Here is a 24,026-nt window from a genome sequence, read left to right on the forward strand (position 1 = left end):
TGCTCAACAGTATTTGAGTTATTTGGAATAGCATGGCAGAACTGTAATCCTTCTTGATTTGATTTCCTGCAGTGGTCAGGTTCTTTTGAAAATAATATTTTCTGAATATCTTGCCTGAGATAATCCCTTGGTTGGAGATATTCTTTTTTTTTAGAAAAGTTAATAGAAGTTATTCAGAATCAAACAGTTGGTTTAGCCAGTGGTTTTTAAGTAAACTGTGTTGAGTCTTATGGAAAGAGGGGAAAGATCTAAAGAGCTTTCTAAGCTGCACATAAATTGGGTGGGGAAGGGTCAGGACTGGTGATTTGTAGGACATAACTTTTATTTTCACCCAGTTCATTTATTGAGGTGAGGTTTCTTTTGAGGCCAGAAGGTAAGGACCAACCTCTAAGAGATCAAGATTCTGTGTCCAAGTATCTCTTGAGAAATGGCTGTACAATATTTTAAAAGAAGTAGAAGCAGTTCTTCAGAGACTGAATCCCTGACTGCACAGTCCTAATAAAAGCTGCTTCGCTTATATTTTTTCCTCTTGAAGTCCCTCTATTGTAGTTAATATTTAAATAGAACTTTTAAATGATGCTGAAAAAATCTTACTTTATGTAAAAATGTTCAGAACCTCTCAGTTGTCTATGAATGTGATTGGAACTGGTCTTGTATTCACACTAAGACAATAATAGACTACTCCCTCTTGAATACATTAATAGTTGAAGGTACATTCCATGCATTTTTTAGAGCTGGTAATGAATACAAAGGAGTAGAGTGTTGGGTGTGAGCACCAGTGACATTCATGTCATACAACATTTCTGTGCTTAGCGAACTTTAGAATGCCAAGTAACTGCTCAGTTGCCATTAACTTTCAGTAACTCAAGACTACTTGCAAATTTTAGGGTATATTGATTTTTCTCCCCTCTGTTCAAATGGCTTTGCATGCCCAAGACAGCTTTGCCTTGTAAGATTTATGAACAGAAGAAGCGGGGTTTGTGAGAAGCTGAGTGACTAAGCTTGGAATAAATAACACCTAGAACTTCCAGACACACTTGGCTCTCTCCACCTTCTAGAGAAGGATAATAGAATCAGATAGTCTCCCAATATCTGGCAGGGTCAGCAACAAAGTAGAGAGGATGCTTTTTTTGCTTTTGCCATAATTTGCTAAAATAGAAGTACTGAAGTTTTGATACTGCAGAATCTTGGGTTCAAGTCTAGATTGTATATTTACTAACTTTGTGATCAGCAGGTTACTTTACCTTTTATATAAACATCAATTTCCTCTTCTGTAATACTAGATCTAGTGATCCCTCTGCCAGTTGGATTGTTGTGAGTGATGGGTATGGAAAATGCTTAGCCAATCCTGGTATGGAAAATGAACTCAAGCACTGTTAGTTCTTATTTCATCTTTCTTCTTTTCCCCTTTCAGAATATGTCTTTTTAAGTAAAAGGCAGGTGGGTTGAAAAACGACATTTTCTGGCAGTTGTAGAAACTGTTTGACTTGGTATTTAGATGGTCTATTTCCCTCTGTTGGATTACATTCACAAGCAGTAGATTTTAGGGATGGCCTAAACCAAAAAAATAAAAAAACAAAACCAAAGCCCTCCTCTTGCCTCAGAGCTCAAATTATCTACCCATTGCAGTTTTGGTCTAGTTTTCATCTTGTACCAGAAGAGGGTTTATTTTTTTCCCCGTAGTAAGGCATAATAATAGCCCAGGTATTCTTTGCTCTTAAATGGAAGCAGTGGCTATGCGGGACAGTTTCACATTGATTGGTTAGGACATGCTGTCCTTTGAAGCAAGTATTAGGCAGTAGTGCTGCAGTGCTCACGCATACTGTTGAATTAATCACTGCAGAGTTCTTGGCTCTGACCTGTAAAGGTAAAATAAAACTGCCTCTCAGACACTGGGTACTGTAGGAAAAATGGTGATTATAAAACACTGAGAGGAATAAGAGAGAGAAGATATAAGAATGGCTTCTGCAGAATTGTCTTAAGGACTTTTGAGTCTGCTTAAATAGTTGGGTCTTAGTTCTGTTCTGTTTCCTCTTTTAATCTAAAAGTCACAGATAAAACAGAAGAGGTGGTATGTCTTATTGGTCTAAGCTGAGGTCTAAGTCTTAAATTTTAGTTGTGCTACTTTTGCTTAGAACTCTTTTGTTTCCTAGATGGGATTGGGAGGGAGACAAACCATAAGTGACTCTTAATCTCACAAAACAAACTGAGGGTTGCTGGAGGGAGGGGGGTTGGGAGAGGGGGGTGAGGTTATGGACATTGGGGAGGGTATGTGCTATGGTCAGTGCTGTGAAGTGTGTAAACCTGGCGATTCACAGACCTGTACCCCTGGGGATAAAAATACATTATATGTTTATAAAAAATTTAAAAAAAATAAAGGTTAATATAAAAAAAAGGAATGAGCAGAAAAAAAGAAAAGGAACTCTTGTTTCCTAATTCCTTATGTCTGAAGTCACTTGGAATGCTCACAGTTCTTTTACAGACTGAAAAAGTTTCTTTGAGATGCTGTTGATACATAGATTGTTTGAAACACAGCAGACACAACATACTGATCTTTTTTTTTTTTTTAAGATTTTATGTTTTTATTTGACAGAGAGAGAGATCACAAGTAGGCAGAGAAGTGGGCAGAGAGAGAGGGGGGAAAGAGGGCTCCCTGCTGAGCAGAGAGCCTGATGAGGGTCTTGATCTGGACCCTGAGATCATGACCTGAGCTGAAGGCAGAGGCTTAACCCATTGAGCCACCCAGGCGCCCCGCTGACCTAAGATCTTGATAAAGTGGAATGCCTTCAGATTTTGGAGCTAAATAGTCCTTGATTTGAATTTCAGCTCTGCTTCCTATTTGTTATGTAACTTTGGGCAAGTTGCTTTACTGTTTTGGGCAATACTTTCTTCATGTGTAGGAAAGGTTATGTTAATACTTTGTAAGATTACTATGAGGATTAAATGAGTATTACATGCAGAGTGTTTAACATATAGTATACAGGTTCTGAATAACTATTAAGTATATTAGTGTATCTCCCAATCTTCAGATCTGAATTTGGCAAACTGATATTTTCTTTTTTTTTTTTTCAAGAGGGGGAGAGAGAGAGAGAGAGAGAGAGAGCATGCAGTGGGGGTGGATCAGGCTGGGCAGAGCAGGGCAGAGAGAGAGAGAATCTTAAGCAGGCTCTGTGCCCAGCATGGAGCCTGATGTGGGGCTCAGTGTCACCACCCTGAGATCAGGACCTGAGCCAAAATCAAGAGTCGGAGGCTTAATCTACTGAGCCACCCAGGTGCCTCAGTATTGTCTCTTTGAAAGTAAATGAAATATGGGATGGAATCTCTTGCAGTTCTTTGAGGGAAAAGGTATTTTATAAAGTAAAGTTGTTACAGTTGCCATTTATTATTTTCTTCAGGTTGGTAACAGGGGAAATGCTGAGAAGGAAATACCTATTTCTACAGTCTCATCCAGTACCCAGGTCTCCTGCCCGCTATGTGACCAAGGCTTCCCACCCACAAAGATTGAACGACATGCCATGTACTGCAATGGGCTGATAGGGCAAGACACAGGTAAAACTTATCAGGATTTATCAAACTCTTTTCTTTGCATGGTAGTTTTTTAATCCTGTACAGTACAGTACAGGAAAAACGGACCACTCTTCCTCAAAGTTAAAGTTGTTGGGTTCATTTTTCTTTCTCTTATCTACTTAATTCTCTATGCTTTTCATGTTCTTTATTACTTTGGCAGGTATGCTGTTTTGTTACATACACCCAGGAGAAAGGGAAGGGAAAAATCTTTCATTTTTTAATGTTTCAACTTATTCTTTGGTATATGTAGTCCAAAAATCAGTGCAATGCTATGGACCTTGTGTTTCATCTTACATATTCAGCTATTGAGACTCCTTATGTAACTTGAGGAAATAAGTTCTAGAGTTGCCCATTTTTTTCAAAATTGAAGTATAGTTGACATATAGTGTTAGAAGAATTAACCATTTTTTATTCAAGATAAGTCCCTTATGGGGTTTTGTATGTGAAAGTTCTGTGTTAAAACTATAGTTAAGAAATATCCCTAATTTCAGTTCATGTCTTGTATTCTCTGCTGAGTCACCCTGGACTATTGGTTACTTTTTGAAGAGAACGTGAAAAATCTTGATTTGGGTACAGTGTGAGTTACTGACCAAGAGAATCTGCTTGTTCATCACATCCTGTGAATTACCACCCCTAATCTTGCCTTTCTGTATATTTCTAAATATAATAGTATCAGCTCAGCTCTCTGTGGTCCAGCGTGTTGAATATAACCATACCTTAGATGATTGCAAGTGTTGCATGTCTCAATCCTATTTGATTCCCATAACTTAGAAGTATTTAATCTGAAATTGTATAATTGTGAGGTATTTTATAGGTTAAGATTTCTGGGAAAAGGGGCGCCTGGGTGACTCAATTAAGATGTCTTAAGAGGTTAAAGCCCCTGCCTTCGGCTCAGGTCATGATCTCAGGGTTCTGGGATCAAGACTCGTGTTGGGCTCTCTGCTCAGCAGGGAGCCTGCTTCCCCCTTCTCTCTGCCTACCTCTCTGCCTACTTGTGATCTCTGTCAGATAAATAAATGAAATCTTTAAAAAAAAAAAAAAAGATTTCCAGGAAAAAAGGCACATGGTATTTAATTTTTCTGAAGTAATATTCTTTTTATTTATTATGTAAGGTAGTATCTAAGCTTATAATTTAAATAAATTTGTTGATTTTTTTTATTATAAAGTAATCATGTTCATTGTAATAATTGCTTTTATTTATTGAACACTTAAAGTGAGTCAGATACTACTTACATAAATGGGACCATATTCAGTATACACATACACACACACACTCAGTATATATATTATTCTACAACTTGCTTTTTTTAAAATTTAGCAGTAAATTTAGATCTTTCCATGTACAGATATATTTTGTACATAATTGAGATCTTACTATCTATAAAATTTTGTATTTTGTTTTTTCTACTAATAGCATAAAATTTCTCCCATGTTAAAAAAAAAAATTTCTCCCATGTCACTAAAGTTATGTGTAAAAATATTTTAATGCTTACATAATATTCTTTAATCTGAATTGCCTCCACTTAGCTGTTGTGTATTTAGCATGTTTCAGCCACATTATACTTCTATGTCACTGAGCCTTTTGTGCCTAAAGTTGTTATATTTTGTGGTTATTTCCCAAGGATATAATGTTATACTAGTTTAGGTGATAGTAAAAAAGATGGGCTTTGGAATCTAGTCAGTTTGAGGTTAAATCTCATCTTTGTCACTTACCAGTGTGTGATTTTGTGCTAGTTTCCTGGCTTCCCTTTATGCAGCTGGCCAGTTAATAGTAAGGACTTTATTTGATTTTTGTGAGGTTAAATGAGATATTTTAAGGAAAGTGCATAGCACTGTGCCTAGCACAGAGTAAATACTTAAGGCCTTTTAGCTGCTGTTACTGTTCCCCATAGTAGAATTACTGGGTCAGAGATTTTGTCAATCATTTTTAAGTGTCAATTTAATAGCATGGTTATCTTTTAAATATAGTGAAAGTTGAAGACCTAAATCTGGACATTATCTCTTTTGAGTAGAAGAACACTGAAGGACTAGGGTTCTAGATGTAATTTTAATTTGACATAGCTCTTCAGGTCTGATTTTTTTTTTTTTAGCAGAGAGTTCCAGTGACTGAAAGAATTCTGGGGATGGACATTTGGTGACCAGAGAAGGAAGATACTATCTTGCCTATCTCACCATGCTTACTCAACTGGTATTAGTTATGAGTCAACAACTTACTCAGCATTGAGATCCAAAAATAAATGAATTTGAGAAGCTGAATGTACCTTGAGCGCTAGGAAAGATAACCTTCTTCTGGTCAGAGTTATTAGGTAAAGGGTAGTATAAAATGGTTCCTACTGACATCTCTTGAGACTGAACTCTCATTGTTTGTGGTTAAATAGCAGGTTTTAGTATTGATTACTGTCCAAAGACATCTTTCAGCTATGTAATACTTGTCTTTTAGCCTATTTTTCCTTACTAGGATGTGATGGGGCAACTCACAGCCCCACATACTTGCTGTTGAAATTGATTCAGACTTGTTTCTGAGTATTCTGAAACCAAATGCAGACTTATACCACCAGAGCCAGGATTTCTCATTGAACTTATTTATTGAGAAGCTGAGACCATCAGGTGGGCAAAGGAGACTGTCATTCATTCAGGGAAAGCCTTTCAGATTCTCTTTATTCCCCTGGAACAAGGGCCAGTGACCCTGTCTAATGCTGCTCAATAGGATTTACAATCTAGTTGTAAGGACTCTTTCAGATATAGATATATGTATGTATGTTTTCTGATAGACTTGGAAACCTGTATATTCTCAGCACTGTATGTTTTATAGCTCTGATCCAGATGTCTCAGACCTCCATGCAAAGATGTCTGCTGTGTCCTGAATGACAGTAACACTTTATAAATTTTTTATTTTTTTTATAAATGTTTTTATAAATATTTGATAAATATTTTTAGAAACATTTATTTATTTATTTTTTATTTAAATAAAATAAAATTTTTATTTTATTTATTTTATTTTTTATTTTTAAATTTATTTTAGAGAGCAGGTGCTCACCTGAGGTTGGTGGGAGGGGCGGAGGGAGAGCATACTTTGCAATGAGCTCAGAGCCCAACTCGGGGCTTGATCCCATGACTCATGAAATCATGACCTGAGCTGAAATCAAGAATTGGACAGCCAACTGACTAATCTCCCAGGTGCCCCAAAACTTTCTTTTTCATAGGGAGGAGATATGTTTTAAAAATTCGTTCAGGAGTGTAACTAGACTACTATAAATTTCAACAACAACTTGTCTACCTAGAATGAGAAATTTGATCCCTTTCTATCACCTATTGCCTTCCTCCTCAACGTTAGTTCATCCAGATACTTACAGAACATTTTTCTTTTCTTAATGGTGATAGAACTTATGTGGATTACTAAAGAAGTTTAAGACAGAATTTTTGCCATTAAGGAGCTTGCAGTCTCACTGGGGAGATAAGCATTAACCTAAGAAATTAATTAACAAGATGACACAAAGTCAATGATAATGTACTCAAATGAATGATTCTGACAGTAAGTTCAATAGGAAAAAGGAGAGCTGCAGTGAATAAGGGTGATGTCTCGGAGAGGATGAGTTTAGCCTGGGCTGGGAAGGCTGGACAGGTTTGGATAAATCCACGGCAAAGTAGGGGGCCCTTTCTCCTCCTATAGGTTAGATAAGATAGGAAGCAAGGGAAACAGCCACTAAGCAACAGCTTCCACTTTATCTTCCTAGTAGTGTTAACTTGCTAACCCAAAATAACTCTCTATGACCCTATAAGAGAATTTGGAACAGGGAGTCCCCACTGGAACTGTCCCACTCTTTGCTTATACCTGTGTCCTAGGAACAGAGTTTGGGGCTATAGGTGGGGCGGGGAAGTAGAGGAATTATGTAAAGTACCTCCTAGTGTGCCATGTGCCTGCCATATTGTAGGTTCTCAATAAGTTTGCTGTGTTTCCCCCCCCACCCCACCGGCTTTCCTCCCTGTCTTCCTTGCCAGAGATAGTAGTGATTGTTCTGATTCCTCTCACATATTATGACTGGAATCAGAGACCAAGCCCTCAACTTAGTTTTTGGTAAAAGGGAGTCTCTCCTGCCATGGAAAGGAAAGAGTTATTCTTGAAAACATGTAAACCAGACTGAGAGACTGTTAGCCCAAATGCCTAACAGGGTGGAATAAGAGAGAGGAGTTACCTCCCAGAGTTTGGTGTCCAGCTCTCCCTTCCTTCCTGTTTTCACCCAAATCTGATCCTAGACATGCTTGATTTGGCTGTAAAAGAAATAGTAATTAGAGTCATTTACATGAAGTGTCTACCATTTATGCCTAGTTACCATGCAGCACAATAACAGTTATGCATATCATTAAATATGTGTCTGATTAACTTTGCTGTAAGTTTTATTTGATTATTATACTACACTCTGGGTAAGTTGGCTCAGTCTGCTCAGTTTGTTGCTCAATGACATGGCTATCCACAAGGATGGAAAGTTAGAGGGAGTGAGTGTTCTTTAAATGCATTGTTTGAGGGGAGAAGATTTGCTAAATTAATCTAGACTAGGACAAAGGCAGGTTGCCTTTGTATTTGCTTTCTGGAAAATGTGTTTGAGACCATTTTTTTTTTTTTAAGATTTTATTTATTTATTTGACAGAGAGAAATCACAAGTAGATGGAGAGGCAGGCAGAGAGAGAGAGAGGGAAGCAGGCTCCCTGCTGAGCAGAGAGCCTGATGCGGGACTCAATCCCAGGACCCTGAGATCATGACCTGAGCCGAAGGCAGCGGCTTAACCCACTGAGCCACCCAGGCACCCCGAGACCATTTTTATTTAAACATTTAGGAAGACTGAAGCTCTCCATTTACTCATTCAGTAATTAATAAATAATTGCTCTATACCAAGTACTATGAACAGACTATACAAAGCTCCTGCCCTCATGGAGTTTATATTCTAACAGTGGGGTATTGGCAATAAATAAATAAATATAGCATATGGTATGTATGTTATATTAATAATATTAATATAAATAAACATACAGTATATTAAGTGGTGATAAGTATTTTGGAGAAGAAAAGAAAGCAGAGGACGAGGAGATTAGGGAGTACTGAGGTCAGGAGGTAGCAATTTAGAATAGGTGGTCAGGGAATGTCCCATTGAGAAAGTGACATCTGAGCAGAGACCTAAAGTAAGTGAAGAATTTCAAGGCGGAGAGGAGAGTGGTTACAGGTAGGGGGAACAGTAAGTGCAAAGACATTTGGTTGTGAACAGCCTTGGTGTGTATGAGGAATGACAAGCCTGTGTGGCTGGAGTGAAGTAAGTGAGGGAAAGATAAACAATGGGATTAGAGAGGTGATTGGGGAGGGGATGTGTGGACAGATTGGATAGGGTTCTTAGGCCATAGTAAGAATTTTAGCTTTTACTCTGAGCAAAGGGTAGGGTGTTGGGGAGAGCCATTGGAGGGATTTGAGCAAAGAATGAATTAGTATTGGAGCAAAGGATCACTCTGCTGTATGTATAGATTGTGGGGGTGGGGGATAAGAGTGATGGCTGGGAGAACATCCAACATTTTATTTTTGGCAGTATGATAGAATGGGAGAAACATGGGCTTTGGAACTAGACAGATCTGAATTTAAATTTCAGCTGTAATACTTGTCATCTGGATAATATTTGACAAATGACCTCACCTTTTTGAGGATCAGATGCCTTGTTTGTAAAATTAGTTCGACATCATTAGGATTATCATGAGAATCAGAGACATTTTAGGGGCACCTGGGTGGCTTAGTCAGCTAAGTGTCTGCCTTCAGCTCAGGTCAGGATCTGGGAGTCCCAGGATTGAGCCCTATACTGGGCTTCTTGCTCAGAGAGAAGTCTGTTTCTCACACTCTCTCTGCTCCCCCCAACCCCATGCTCGCTCTCTCTCTCTCTCTCTCTCTCTCTCCCCCTCTCAAATAAATAAATAAAATACTTAAAAAAAATCAGAGACACTTTATAAAGTACTTAGCCCTATGCCTAGCATGCAGTAAATGTTCAATAAATGGTAGCTGCTGTTATTACTGAATATTATTCCTGCCTATGTAGTCTTTCTGAAGTCTGTGTCTGTGTGCCAATACATAAAGGATGAGCCATCAGCCAGGTAGAGCTAAGGGCAAGATGAAAGGCAAGGAAGTGGTAAGTTGGTAAGAATAATAAGCTAGTGAGAAATAGATTGTAGAAGAGTTAGGGGAGCTGAAGGCATTAGCTGTGTACACGTTGAGCCTAGATAGAGGGGTGTGGCTTAGAGTCAGGATACTGTTAAGAGTGGATATTCTCTTCATGGATATCTCCTAGAAAAGTAATAATGGGTAAGTTGGTGGATGGAGGTCAGAGTCCTTGCTGTAGACAGACTTGCCTAACAGCTAATAGAGGACTGACTTGGGTGATTCAGCAAAAGTCATAAAACCTGAACATCTTTAATGAAAAAAATTTTTTAATTAGACAAAGTTGGACTATTTTTGTTTATATACCTGAATTTATCTACCTGACTCTAGTTTGTGCCCCCACTTAGTCTTCTCACTTGTGTTAATATGGCTTTTGTTGTACCTAGGAGGTTAGATTAACTATATTCCTATTGACACCTAACTATTGAGGTGTTAACAATTGGGAAATAGCATAGGTTTAGTAAAAATAACATGGATTTTGGAGACAGAGGCCTGTGGGGAGATACACAAATCCAAGCATATTGAGATTATAGTGCAGTTGGGCAGAAAAAGGCTTGCACATGAATAACTGTAACACAGGTTAGAATTACTAATGGACATACAGTCTCTGAGGAAATGTGATTAGAGATTAAGATAGAAGGGCATTAATGTAAAAGGCAAAATCACATAAAAATATGAATAGCATACAGGAAAGAACAAGTGTTTCAGTGAGGTTGTAGTATGGGCAGTATGAAAGAAAATAGTAGGCAATTGCAGAATGACAAATTAACTTGAGATATGTTGGTTAATATAGGGTAGAGTTTTTTTCAACTGTAAAAGAATTTTTTGTGTTTACTTCACTATAGTATATAGGACTCTCTGGGATATAAGTGTTAAAAATATAATTCAAGTAACCTTTGAGCAAAAAACAAGTTAGTTTGCATGATAATTGGGAAGTCTGGCGTAGATTTCAGACAGAGCTCGGTCTAGGGTCTCAGATGATGTCTCTCCTCCATCTCTTGACTCTGCTTGTCTGTATTCAATAGATAGGTCTTTTCAAGGATGAACAAGATGTCTGCCTGCAGCTGTAGACTTTAGCCTTTAATGGAAAGAAGGAGTGCTTTCTCCTGAAACTATAAGTCATTCTAGAGAAAGACTTTTGATTAGGCTTTATTTGATTTAAGTGTCCATCCATGGTCTAGTCACTGTAACAAAGTAGATGGGTACGCATTGTTTGTGAGTCAGAACGAGTAACAGAAAACCCTATTGATATCTGTGACAAAATTCTTTAAGTCACAGTAACACAAAACACCATTAACAATGGGTTTAATATATAGGGTTTCTTTTTCTTACATAACAAGGTATCTAAAATGAGGCAGTAGCTCAGCAATGTTAATGAGAATTTAGGCTTTTCTCTTTTTGCTCTACAACCCTTGACTTGCAGTTTCTTGAGTCATGGTTTCAAGATGGCTTTTATTTTTATTTTATTTTTTAAATATAATTTGTTGAATTGCAGGTATGTAGAGCTTATTTTTTTTTTTTAAGATTTTATTTATTTATTTGTCAGAGAGAGTACACAAGCAGGCAGAGTGTCAGGCAGAGGCAGCGAGAGGAGCAGGCTCCCTGCCAAGCAAGGAGCCCGATGCAGAACTCGATCCCAGGACCCTGGGATCATGATCTAAGCCGAAGTCAGTGGCTTAACCAACTGAGTCACCCAGGTGGCTTTTTTTTTTTTTTTTAAATCTTTAGACCTCAAGTTTGTGTTCCAGGCAGGAAGGAGGGGTCAAAGGGACAAGGCTGTAGATTTTGACTATTGCGGTCTAATACTTCTGTATTTAGGAATCTAATATTCTTATAATCTTGTGGAATTAGGTCAGTTTTAAATTTAGTATTTATGTCTTTTGTTGTTTGTATGTCTTTATGTGTATAAAATTATACTGTCTTCGAAGTCGTTGATTAATTTGCTTTGTATAGTGATTCAACTTAACAGAAATTTTTGTGTTCTGCTAAATTATTTAGTGAAGTGTTGTGCTGGGGGTTCTCAAGAGGTGGTAAAGGGATAGGAGAGAGCCAACTGGGACCTCAGATTTATATTCAGGGAATTTACAGTCCAGTGTAGCAAATAGACTTGGGCATAGCTAAGTATGATAACAAATCAGCTGAAGTACTAAAATAGAGGCACTAACAACTTACAAAGGTGGAAGGGATTACTTTTGGTTGGCAAGAAAAAGAACAGATTCTTATTTAAGTGTTCCCTTAATATCAAGCATGGGTTTTTTACCTTTTTTTTTTTTTTCTGTTGAAGATAAACATCTAAGATAGCATGAGCCTTGGGGTGCCTGGCTGGGTTAGTCAGTGGAGCATGTGACTCTTGATCTTGGGGTTATGAGTTGAAGCCCCACATTGGGTGTAGAGATTACTTAAAAAATAAAATGTTTTAATAAAGAAAATTGAGCATGCTGGTGACGTAAGCACTGTCTGAATTTCTGTTTAGCATTACTTCTTTAAACTAGGATTACTAAAAGTGGAATTACTGGATTATATCTATAAAGTTTTAAGATTGCTTTCTAGAAAGATTTCAGTCATTTCAATTCTCACCACTAGCATAGGAGACTGTTCTCGTCACAACACCATTCCAAATGCTAAGGAGTATTTTTTTTTCTTTTTTACAGATCTTGGCCTGTTTGATAGGTAAATAATGGCATTTTACTATACTTTGTATTTCTTTGATTAGTAGTAATTTGAGATTTTTTTCTTTTTTAAAAGAGCCAATTTGTCTTTCTTCTTTGAAGAATTGTTCTCTCAACTTTGCCCAAGTATCTTTTGGGTTCTTAGTCATTTATATAAGTTCTTTATAAATGATTTGCCTTTTGCTTCCAGGGTGCTTTCCAGGTTTTTTCTATCCATCCATCAGTTTTCACCAAATTCCCAGATTTTTGCAGCCTGAGACAGTAACCTCCTTGTGTGAATACTGTCGAAGCTTTTATTTCTTGAACAGGAGTGCTGATTCTGTAGAAAGATCTAATTGGTGTGAATAGAGGTGGCACTGATATGGGAAAAGAGTATTGGAATCCAAGCAGAATTCAAACTGGTATGCTGTTTAGTAGGTTCCTCTTTGATAACTTGACTCCAGAACTGTTTGGCATTTTCTGGAATGGCCACCATCTTATTTTAAATGCTTATTGACATAGCTACTGGATGAACTCTTAGACCAGTACTTTCATCCCAGACTTGTTAAGTTGCACTGCATGTAACCCTTCTTCTCTTGTATTAATAATGTAGCAGCAGCGTTCCTCTTCCCTCCCCTCCCCTTGTATCTTGGTTGTCTTCTGCCAACTTCTATTCAACCTTTCTGTGGAACATTTCCTCATATTTGCTCCATTGTGATACAGTAATAAAATTGTGTGATTTGGCATATGAAATGGCAGTCTGACTGTAGTCTGGGTCTGCTTGAGTCCTAGGTGCCTTTACTCTTCTCATCTTACTCCTCTTAACATTGACTTTGTCTTCTTCAGTTACCCTTACTCGTTGTGCCTTGCTGCTAAAGAGCCAGACCTCAGGATTTCTTTTTTTTTATTTATTTTTTTTATTTTTATTTTTTTTATTTTTTTTTTAAAGATTTTATTTATTTATCAGAGAGAGAGAGGGAGAGAGAGCGAACACAGGCAGACAGAATGGCAGGCAGAGGCAGAGGGAGAAGCAGGCTCCCCGCCAAGCAAGGAGCCCAATGTGGGACTTGATCCCAGGATGCTGGGATTATGACCTGAGCCGAGGGCAGCTGCTTAACCAACTGAGCCACCCAGGCGTCCCGACCTCAGGATTTCTTTTAACAGTTTTCTTCTGCCAGATGTGCTTATTCTTTCCTTGAAAAATAAAATAGCTCTTATTAACACCTGAGTTAATACCCAAAGCATTATGTGTTGAAGGAGTATTATCAGCTAAAAACCACTTTAGATGAGCTCTCATCTCAGACTTCATGATCTAGTCACACCTTTTAATTCAGCATCTAGAGCATTTTGAGAAAGAAGAAAGTTCAAGGAATTAATATTAGATAAGTCATTTCCATTAGAACTACCTTAGGGCCATAGACAGGACTTTAGTTACCTTAGGAGATAAATATTAGTGTTATCTTCACTTTATTCACAAGGAAACTGTCATCGGAGAGGTTTAGTACTTGTTATAAAAGAGGAAACTGATGAAAATAATTTAAGGAAAAATTATTTCCCCAATATCACATACCTAGAAAGTGGCAGAACTGGGCTATACAATCAGCTTTATTATTATTATTTATTTTTTACACAACAGCCTTAATTAAAAAGCTTGTACTGCAAAGACTTATCCAGGAATGTTCAGGTTAAAAAAAACAAAAACAAAAACAAGATTCAGAACACTAAATTTAATATAATAGTCAATATATCATTTTAAGAATTTACATTAAAACTGTATATTTCTATAAGAACAAACATGATAATATAATTTTGAGAATAAGGGTTCTTCTTGGTGGAGGTAGGTGGAGGCAGAGGTTGGGATCAGAAGTACACAGTTAAATAATCAGTTTTGAGAATAGTGTAGTTTTTAAGTTGGGTGATTGGTTTGGATATATTTTCTTTTGTATGTATTATTAGCATTTTAAAGAGCTTATATGTTTCTATTACACTTCTTGTCTTTCATTTCACTTCTATAGGAGCCTTGATGAAGCAGCCACTAGTAAAATTCAGAAAAGTTCAGAGGTTTTTTTTCCTCCATACAAGACACATTTAGTATTACCTTAATTTAGGCTCTGATGACAGTATGTGACCACTGATATAATTGCCATTAATGATTTTTTTTTTTAAAAGATTTTATTTTATTTATTTGAGAGAGAGAGACAGTGAGAGAGAGCACGAGCGAGGAGAAGGTCAGAGAGCGAAGCAGACTCCCCATGGAGCTGGAAGCCTGATGTGGGACTCCATCCCGGGACTCCAGGATCACGCCCTGAGCTGAAGGCAGTCGTCCAACCAACTGCGCCACCCAGGCGTCCCTAATGATTTTTTTTTAAAGATATTATTTATCTGACAGAGAGAGACACAACGAGAGAGGGAGCAGAAGCAGAGGAAGTTGAGGAGGGAGAAGCAGGCTTCCTGCCAAGCAGGGAGCCTGATGCAGGGCTTGATGTGGGGCCTGATGTGGGGCTCGATGTGGGCCTCAGTGCGGGGCTTGATTCCAGGATCCTGGAATCCATGACCTGAGCCGAAGGTAGATGCTTAACAACTGAGCCACCTAGCCTCCCTACCATATTGATTTTTAAGAGAGAAGCCTCTTGGGGCTTTTTTTGGGTTCTTTATATCTGTGCTACCTTTCATACCAGTTTCTTAAAAAGAAAACAGCCAGCTTAATTTTTACTATTGTCTTGTAGAAGGACCATGGGTTGTGTTTGTTTTAAATACAAACATAAAATTTGACATAAAAATTGAGAAATAGTAGTACTTTGAACCCCAGCATCCACCCATTCATCAACTCATGGTCACTGCTGTATTACCTATATTCCATCGGTAACCTCCTCTCCACAGATTATTTTAAGTCAGATCCCACATATCCTTTCATTATATTATTACTGAGTATCCTTGGAAGATAAGATCTGTTTATTTTTTAATTTTATTTTTTAATAGATTTTATTTGAGAGAGAGAGCACTAGAAGGGTAGAGGGAGAGAATCTTCAAGCAGACTTTCTCCTGAGCACAGAGCCCAACGCAGGGCTGGATCTCATGACCCATGAAATTATGACTTGAGCTAAAACTGAGAGAATTGGATGCTAAACCAACTGAGCCACCCAGGCACCCCTAGATCTCTTTAAAAGAAAAGCCAATCTAACCATTATACTGTTATACCTAAAAATTATTATCATCAAATATTTGGCGAGTTCACATCTCTTTGAGTCTCCTGATTTTTTGAAATCAGGATCCAGTGAGGTTTATACAATGTAGAGAGTTTTTGATACTGATCTCTTAGGCACTCTTAATTTACAGGAGTCACACCTGCGAAGTGTTCCTTTTTAAGACTTAAAACACTCATGATTTCTACAGATAAGTTTAAGATTGTTATTAACAGTAACTGTGTCATAGTCATTTTTATTCCCTCCATAGAATCTTAGCAGTGCTATCCAGGTAGGCCCTCTGAAAATGTACTCTTTTAAAGCCAGAGTTGACAAACTTTTCTTATGGGGACATATAGTAAATATTTTAGGCTTCACAGGCCATATGGTCTCTGTCACAGCTATGCAACTCATAGCAATCTCATAGCACAAAAGCAGCTGGAGATAATGGGTAAATGAATTAGGTGGCCATGTTCTAGTAAAGGTTTATTTCTAAAAACAGGTAGTCAGCCCATAATTTGCCTATCCCTGTTCTACAGCATTGGTTTTTCAGAATGTGTTCTATAGATCATAAGAGTTCTGTGAAGGTGTGGAAAGGGTATGGTAGCCAGTACTAGTATTGTTATAAGACTCTACCTTTACCACCTACCTCATTCATAACTCTGCTTTTGAGTTTTTATATATTGTGTGTCAAATGAGATTTTATTCGAAAACAGAATTCTTTCATTTAGGAAGAAAGAGTTTTAGAATACAGGTCTTTAGCATATTCCTAGTCTTTATAATAGTGACTCCTATTACTATTGCTTTGTGTTTAAGCACTGTGCACTTATTTGTACTTACCCTTATCTCATCTGATCTTTGTAGCAACCTTAAAATTAAATTCTGTCATTCTTAAGGAGTAGTAGGTAACTTTGTCAAAATCACCAAGCTAGTAAATTGGATTGTTTGACCTTTTTTTTTCTTTTTTTTTAAATTTTTTATTTTTTATAAACATATATTTTATCCCCAGGGGTACAGGTCTGTGAATCGCCAGGTTTACACACTTCACAGCACTCACCAAAGCACATACCCTCCCCAGTGCCCATAACCCCACCCCCCTTCTTCCAACTCCCCTCCTCCCAGCAACCCACAGTTTGTTTTGTGAGATTAAGAGTCACTTATGGTTTGTCTTCTTACTTGAGTTAGAGAGGGGCAGAGGGAGAGAGAATCTTAAGCAGACTCCCCACTGAGCAGTAGAGCCTAATGCAGGGCTCCATCTCATGACCCTGAGATTATGACCTAAGCCAGTATTAAGAGTTGGAGGCTTAACCAACTGAGCTACCCAGGTGCCTCAGGTTTGTTTGGCTTTTTATTACTAAGACAGGAATTCTCTGTATGTCCTGAATACTAGTCATTTGTCACACACATGTTCTTAAGACAATTTTTTTAGTCTGTGACTTGCCTATTTTCTTAATGGTGTCTTGAGCAGAAGTTTTAAGATGAAATTTAATTTGTCAGTTTTTTTCTTTTATGCTTACTGTTTTCTGAATTAGTTTTTGTGGAAGGTGTGAAGTAAGGGTTGTGGTTTATTTCTCCTGTATGATTATCAGTTGTTCCCGCAACATTTGTGGAAAAAACTTCTTTTTCTTAATACAATACTTTGTTGACTTTTTAAAAAAATTTTTTAATTTTTTATTAACATATAATGTATTATTAGCCCCAGGGTACAGGTCTGTGAATCACCAGGTTTACACTTCACAGCACTCACCGTAGCACATACCTTCCCCATTGTCCATAACCCAGCCACCCTCTCCCTACCCCCTGGCAACTCTCAGTTTGTTCTGTGAGATTAAGAGTCTCTTACGGTTTGTCTCCCTCCCGATCACTTTGTTGCCTTTTTAGAAAAATTAAATGACCATGTAAGTGAGGTCTTGGTTCTCTATTATAGTTCACTGATGTTTATTTATCTTTATGCCAACGATGCAAATATCTTGATTATAGTAGCTTCATAGTAAGTCTTGAAGTCAGGTAGCAAATTTCCCCTTGTTCTTTTTAAGATTGCTGGATATTACAGTCTTTTGCATTTCTATATAAATTTTACAGTCAACTTGTAAGTATATTCCTTAGTTTCCAACTTTATCTCTGTTAATATTTTTCTTGAAGTATATTTTATCTGATAGAACAACTTAACAGTGTTAGCTATTTCAGCCCTTTTATGTCTACTGTTTGCCTAGTATACCTTTTTTTTTTTAACATATTTGTATTATTTTTTTTTTTTAAGATTTTATTTGACAGAGAGATCACAAGTAGGCAGGGTGGTGGGGGAAGCAGGCTCCCCGCTGAGTAGAGAGCCTGATGTGGAGCTCGATCCCAGGACCCTGGGATCATGATCTGAGCTGAAGGCAGAGGCTTTAGCCCACTGAGCCCTAGGCACCTCTCTCTCTCTCTCTCTTTTTTTTTTTTTCTAAGATTTTATTTGTTTGAGAGAAAGAGTAAGAGAGCACAAGCAGGGGAAGTGGCAGAGGGAGATGGAGAAGCAGGCTCACCACTGAGCAGGGAGCCTGATGTGGGTCTCAATCCCAGGATCCTGGGTTCATGACCTGAAACAAAGGCAGATGCTTAACTGACTGAGCAGCCCATGTACCCTGTGTGTTTTTTTTTTTTTTAAGGATTTATTTATTCATTTGAGAGAGACAGACAGCACATGCTCAAGGGGCAGAGGGGCAGAAGGAAAGAGAAACTTAAGTAGATTCCATGCTGAGTGAGGATCTCATCACTCTAAGATCATGACCTGAGTCAAAAACAAGTTGGTTGCTTAACTGACTACACCACCCAGGTGCCCCAATATTTTCATTTTTATTTTTAAAGTGAGTCTCTTCTAGACAGCCAACCATTGAGTCATGCTTTTTATCCATTCTGTAATCTCTAATTTTTAATTGGAAAATTTGGTCAGTTGACATTTAAAATATAATTATTGATATGGTTGGATTTAGATCTATCATTTTATTGTTTGTCTCTTTTGTTTTTTTCCTGTTTTTTTTTTTTCTTTCTTTTCCTTTGATTATTTGAATATGTTAATAGAATTTTTTAAAGCTATACCTCTTTGTATCTTCGGTGGCTGCTCTGGGGATAGTAGGCTTTTCACAGTCTACTTATACCACTTTTTTAGGAGAAGAATCCATGAAACAAGATGGGATAGGGAGGGAGACAAACCATAAGTGACTCTTAATCTCACGAAACAAACTATGGGTTGCTGGGGGGAGGGGGTTTGGGAGAAGAGGGGTAGGGTTATGGACATTGGGGAGGGTATGTGCTTTTGGGTAAATTAGAAGGGGAGGCGAACCATGAGAGACTATGGACTCTGAAAAACAATCTGAGGGGTTTGAAGTGGCGGGGGGGTGGGAGGTTGGGGTACCAGGTGGTGGGTATTATAGAGGGCACGGCTTGCATGGAGCACTGGGTGTGGTGAAAAAACAATGAATACTATTTTTCTGAAAATAAATAAATTGGAGGAAAACAAAAAACAAAAAACAAAAAAAACCCATTAAAAAAAAAGGTACAGAAAATCTCATAACTGTATAAGTCCATTTACTGTATTACTTTTGTTTTATGCTGTAGTTGTCAAATGTCACATGTATATCTCTCTATATTTTAAACCCCACAAAACAGTGCTAAAGATTTCTGTGTTTTTATCAGATAGTAATCATTTCTAATACTCTGAAGTTCTTACTAATGACCTGAGTCCATATTGTATCATCCCCTTCAGCTGGAAGAATTGCCTTTAGCATTTCTTACAGTGTAGGTCTACTGGTCACAAACTTAGCATATTATTATGTGAAAAGTTCTTGGTTTCACCATCATTCTTGAAGGATATTTTTACTGAATATAGAATTGGGTTAATATGTATTTTTTCCCCCTTAGCACTTTAAAGACTTTATTTCACTTTCTTCTGGCCTCCATACTTGCTGATAAGAACTCTGTGATCATTCATATTGTTGTACCCCTGTAAGTTGAAAATCCCACATTTGCCTCATTCTTTTTGTATGTTAAGTAATCTTGAATTTTATATTGGACACTATGAATGTTATTTTGTGGATATTCTAGAGTCTGTCTGTCTTCTCAAAGTATTGTTTGTTTTATTAGTTAATGGTTGGAATCAAACTGCTCATTCTTGTTTGGGGAGGCAGTTCAAATCTTAATTTGGTTCTTTTATCCTCAACTGGATTCTCTCTTGTACATGAGTGATTCTGGAGTCAGTTGGATACCTGGGTAGTTTATTTACAGAAAGTGGGTCTTCCCTTTCAAGTTTTTCCTCTCACCATATTTGTCAGTTTGGATTTGTCTGATGTTTTTATATGACTAGATTCAGGTTAAACATTTTTGGCAAGAATATAACAAAGAGAATGTTGTAGTCTTCTAAATGCATCATGTCTTAGTTATTTGGGGTTGCTGTAACAAAGTATCACAGACTGGGTGGCCTATAAACAACAGAACTTATTTCTCACAGTTCTGGAGGCTGGAAGTCTGAGATCAGGTGCCAGCATTGTTGAGTTCTAGAGAGAGCCTTCTTCTGGGTTATAGATCACTGACTTTTTGCTATGTCTCATGTGACCAAAGGAGAGCGCTCTGGTTTCTTCAGCCCCTTATCATGGCACTAATCCCATTCATGAAGGCTCCACTCTCTCCTGAGCTAATCACTACGCAAGGGCCTCACCTTCTAATACTATCACATTGGGAGTTAGAATTTCCACATATGAATTATGGGGGGACACAAACAGTCAATCCATAACATCACATCAAGGGCAAATCATCATCAGTTTGTACTAGTGGCATTGTTAAATTTGATCTTTTCTTTAAGCTGGTGTCTACCAGATTTTTTTCTATGAAGTTACCCTTTCCCCTTTTTGTGATCAGTATGTCATCTATGGCATAGTGCTTTGAGGCTCTATGAATATTCTAGTCCCAAGCAGACTTTCACCCATGGTGTTAGCATCAATTGGTGATTCTTGCTTAATTATTACTGTAACAGTAAATGATTATTTTTTTAAATTTCTGCCGTTGTTCTACATTGATTAGCTGACATTCATTTGTGAAGAGGAACTTTCTTCCTTATCCCTTGTTAGTATTTTTTAATGTGGAATGAACTCATGGATTCATTTTTTTCTTGAGATTTTTTTTAATTTTGAAGTCATCTCTGTGTTCAGTGTGGGGCTCAAAATCACAACTCCAAGATCAAGATTTGCATTTTCCTCCAGCTGAGCCAGACAGGTGCCCTGGATTCATTTTTCAAATTCAGTGTGTTGTAATTCATTCTTTCCAGTAGTCATTTTGGTGTTCCAGTTGTTCCACATTTGATCAGTGGAAGTCCCTTGAGGTTATCTTCTGTAAATTTTGGGTATATGCCCATCAATTATTCTGAGCACTTCCTTTTTATTACAAGAGGTTATGGGTTACCATGACTTATTTTGTTTAGATCTGGAATTTGCCATTTCCCAACGGCTCTACTCCTAATCATTAGGCTGTTTTGCCTTCTAACAGTTTTTTTGAGCATCATGTCTTTTTTTTTTTTTTTTTAAGATTTTATTTATTTATTTGACAGAGAGAAATCACAAGTAGGCAGAGAGGCAGGCAGAGAGAGAGAGAGGGAAGCAGGCTCCCTGCTGAGCAGAGAGCCCGATGTGGGACTCGATCCCAGGACCCTGAGATCATGACCTGAGCCGAAGGCAGCCGCTTAACCCACTGAGCCACCCAGGCGCCCAAGCATCATGTCTTTATTGTAGAAGATTTTAGGGAAATTTTATTCAGAAAAAATTTATCCATGGCCCTGTCCAAACCTCTGCTGTAATTTGATATGTATCCTTTCTTTTCCTTTTTTTTTTTTTTTAACATAGTTTTTACTGGCACATTTTATATTGAGCCTAGTTTTTATTTTCATTGCTTAACAGTATAATGAATCCTTATAAACTTATTTTCCAGCTTCAGCAGTATCAACATATGACAAATCTTTTTTCACTTATAACATGCCTCCCACCCACCCCCAGATTTTGGGGAAGCAATTTTTAAGCATATATCATCTACAAATACTTTAATATATATCTCTAAAAGGTAAGGACTATTTTAAAAAAAAAAATACAGCCACAGTACCACTATTTTTTTTTGAAGATTTTATTTATTTTATTTGACAGAGATCACAAGCAGGCAGAGAGGCAGGCATAGAGAGAGAGGAGGAAGCAGGCTCCCTGCTGAGCAAAGAGCCCGATGCGGGGCTCGATCCCAGGACCCTGGAATCATGACCTGAGCCGAAGGCAGAGGCTTTAACCCACTGAGCCACCCAGGCGCCCCCACAGTACCACTATTACACCAGTCAGCATCTCTTTTCCCTAATTATCTCATAAGTTTTTAAAAATGGTTTGTTCAAATTAGGGTCCAAACAAGTTTTACACATTGCATTTTGTTGATGTCACTCAAGTCTCTTTTAATCTCTGTTATCCTCCTTTCTCTCTTTTTTTCTTTACAGTTTATTTGTTAAAGAGACTAGCTTTTTGTCTTTCAGAATTCCCTTTCTGGATTTTGCTGATTGTATCCCTGTTCTATCTTTAGTGTTACTCTGTTCTAGACAGTGATTTCTGAAAACTTCTAGTTAGATTTGAGGTTTGATCAGATTCAGTTTGGATTTTTTTTTTTTTGAGAAGAGTATGTTATAGATGATATTGTATGTTCCATATTGCATCAGTTTGTGAAGCAGTCTTTATGATGTTATCTTTTATGATGTTACGATTGATCAGTAGGGTCAACCTAATTCATTCATTAGAAAGCCAGTGCTTTCAACTAATGGTCATTGGTGATCATTGCCTAGATCTGTTATTTCATGAAGGATGTCTCCTAATAAATTTTTTTAAGATTTATTTATTTATTTATTTATTTGAGAGAGAGACAGAGAGAGACCTTCTGAGTAGGGGGAGGACCGAGGGAGAGAATCTCAAGCAACTGCTTGCTGAGCACAGAGCCTGCCTTGGGGCTTGATCCCAGGACCCTGAAATTACTACCCGAGCTGACTGAGCCACTCAGGCAGCCTGTCTCCTAATATTTAAACAGTTATAAAGTGGTATATATATGGGGGAAAAAAAAAAGGCACCATAGAAATATCATTCCCCCCCCCGCCATTATTGTTAATATTTTGGTGTATTTTCCGTTTTTATTTTGAATCCCTGTGTAGTATTTCATCTTGTGTTTGAACATTAGGTTGTTTAAATATTTCATTGTTACAAAATGCTTTGATAAAATATCTTTGTCTTATGAATCTCATTTAAATTCAGATGATTTCCTCAGTATCGATTCCAAAAATATAATTCATGGGTCAGTAGATATGAATTATTTTAAAATTCTAGATAAACATTGTCAAATTTAACACCTTAAATTCCAGCTGTTAAAAAAATTCTGCTATAAATATTGTGCACAAGTACTAGTAAGAACTAGACAAGTGACTGTTTTTCTAAGACCTCTAAATTATTCAATACCTCATAGATTGAGGAATTTTTTATTTATTTTGTTCATAAAAATATAATGGTGGTAGGCCCTTTATTTCTGTATCTTAAGTAGGGATTATGTGACTTTTAAGATTTTTCTCAGTATTTACTCTTGCCTTTAGCCTCAGGTTGGGGGGCACTGCTAAGAATATTTTTATATTATTACTTTTGTCTTTGTATGAACAGGTATTGAGCAAGCCGTGCTGACACTTTAGATGCAATGGCTAGCTATAGCAGCACTGAAGGTTAGGGTCAGGAGCTCAACATTCAAGTGCACCTCTTGAGAAAGCAATCTTATCTCTAAACTTGAGAGGAAATTACTACAACTTGAATAGGACAGGGGACCTTTATGGCTTCTCTGAAACAAAGAAGACAATTTGGTATTGTGGTACTGGCTTTGGAGTCTTAACAGACTTGGAATTGTATCCAAGACCAGGTATTTACAGAATTGAGGCCTCTGAGTCTTTTTTATTTTGCTTATCTGTAAATTGGACTAAGTGATGCCTGCCTGTTTTAGGGTTGTTTATACTTAGGAAGTGTCAACATAATCATTAGAGTTATTTGAATTAGAAGTTATCTTTAGTAGAATAAGATTATCAAGTCTAGTACCTGAGAGAGCAAAAGGAATTTATTTATTGAATGGATTGAGGTAGATATGGCTTTTCTGTTTCAAAAGTTATTTTAGATCAGACTCAAGAGAAAATTTCATCTAAGTTATAATAATATTCTGTTGTTCTTTTTTTAAAACATTTTATTTATTTTGAGAGACAGTGTGTGTGCACAAGCATGGAGGAGGGGCAGAGAAAGAGAGGGAGAAGCAGACTCCCCACTGAACAGGGAGCCAGAAGTGGGGCTCAATCCCAGGACCCCAGGGTCATGACATGAGCTGAAGGTAGGCATTCAACCAACTGAACCACCTAGGCACCCCCCAAATATT

The 24,026-nt window shown here is 37.5% G+C and overlaps 1 protein-coding gene across 4 annotated transcripts in view; it reads left to right on the forward strand.

Moving 5' to 3' along the window:
- Positions 1 to 24,026, forward strand: part of UIMC1 (ubiquitin interaction motif containing 1) — a 130,923-nt gene that overhangs the window by 87,786 nt on the left and 19,111 nt on the right. For all 4 annotated transcript variants that reach the window (XM_044228860.1, XM_044228886.1, XM_044228869.1 and 1 more), the window contains one exon: positions 3,396 to 3,549. In XM_044228860.1, the coding sequence (XP_044084795.1) occupies positions 3,396 to 3,549 (154 nt within the window). The remainder of the gene's footprint in view (positions 1 to 3,395; positions 3,550 to 24,026) is intronic.

This window comes from Neovison vison, chromosome 1, assembly GCF_020171115.1.
Source record: "Neovison vison isolate M4711 chromosome 1, ASM_NN_V1, whole genome shotgun sequence".
Taxonomy (NCBI): Eukaryota; Metazoa; Chordata; class Mammalia; order Carnivora; family Mustelidae; genus Neogale; species Neogale vison.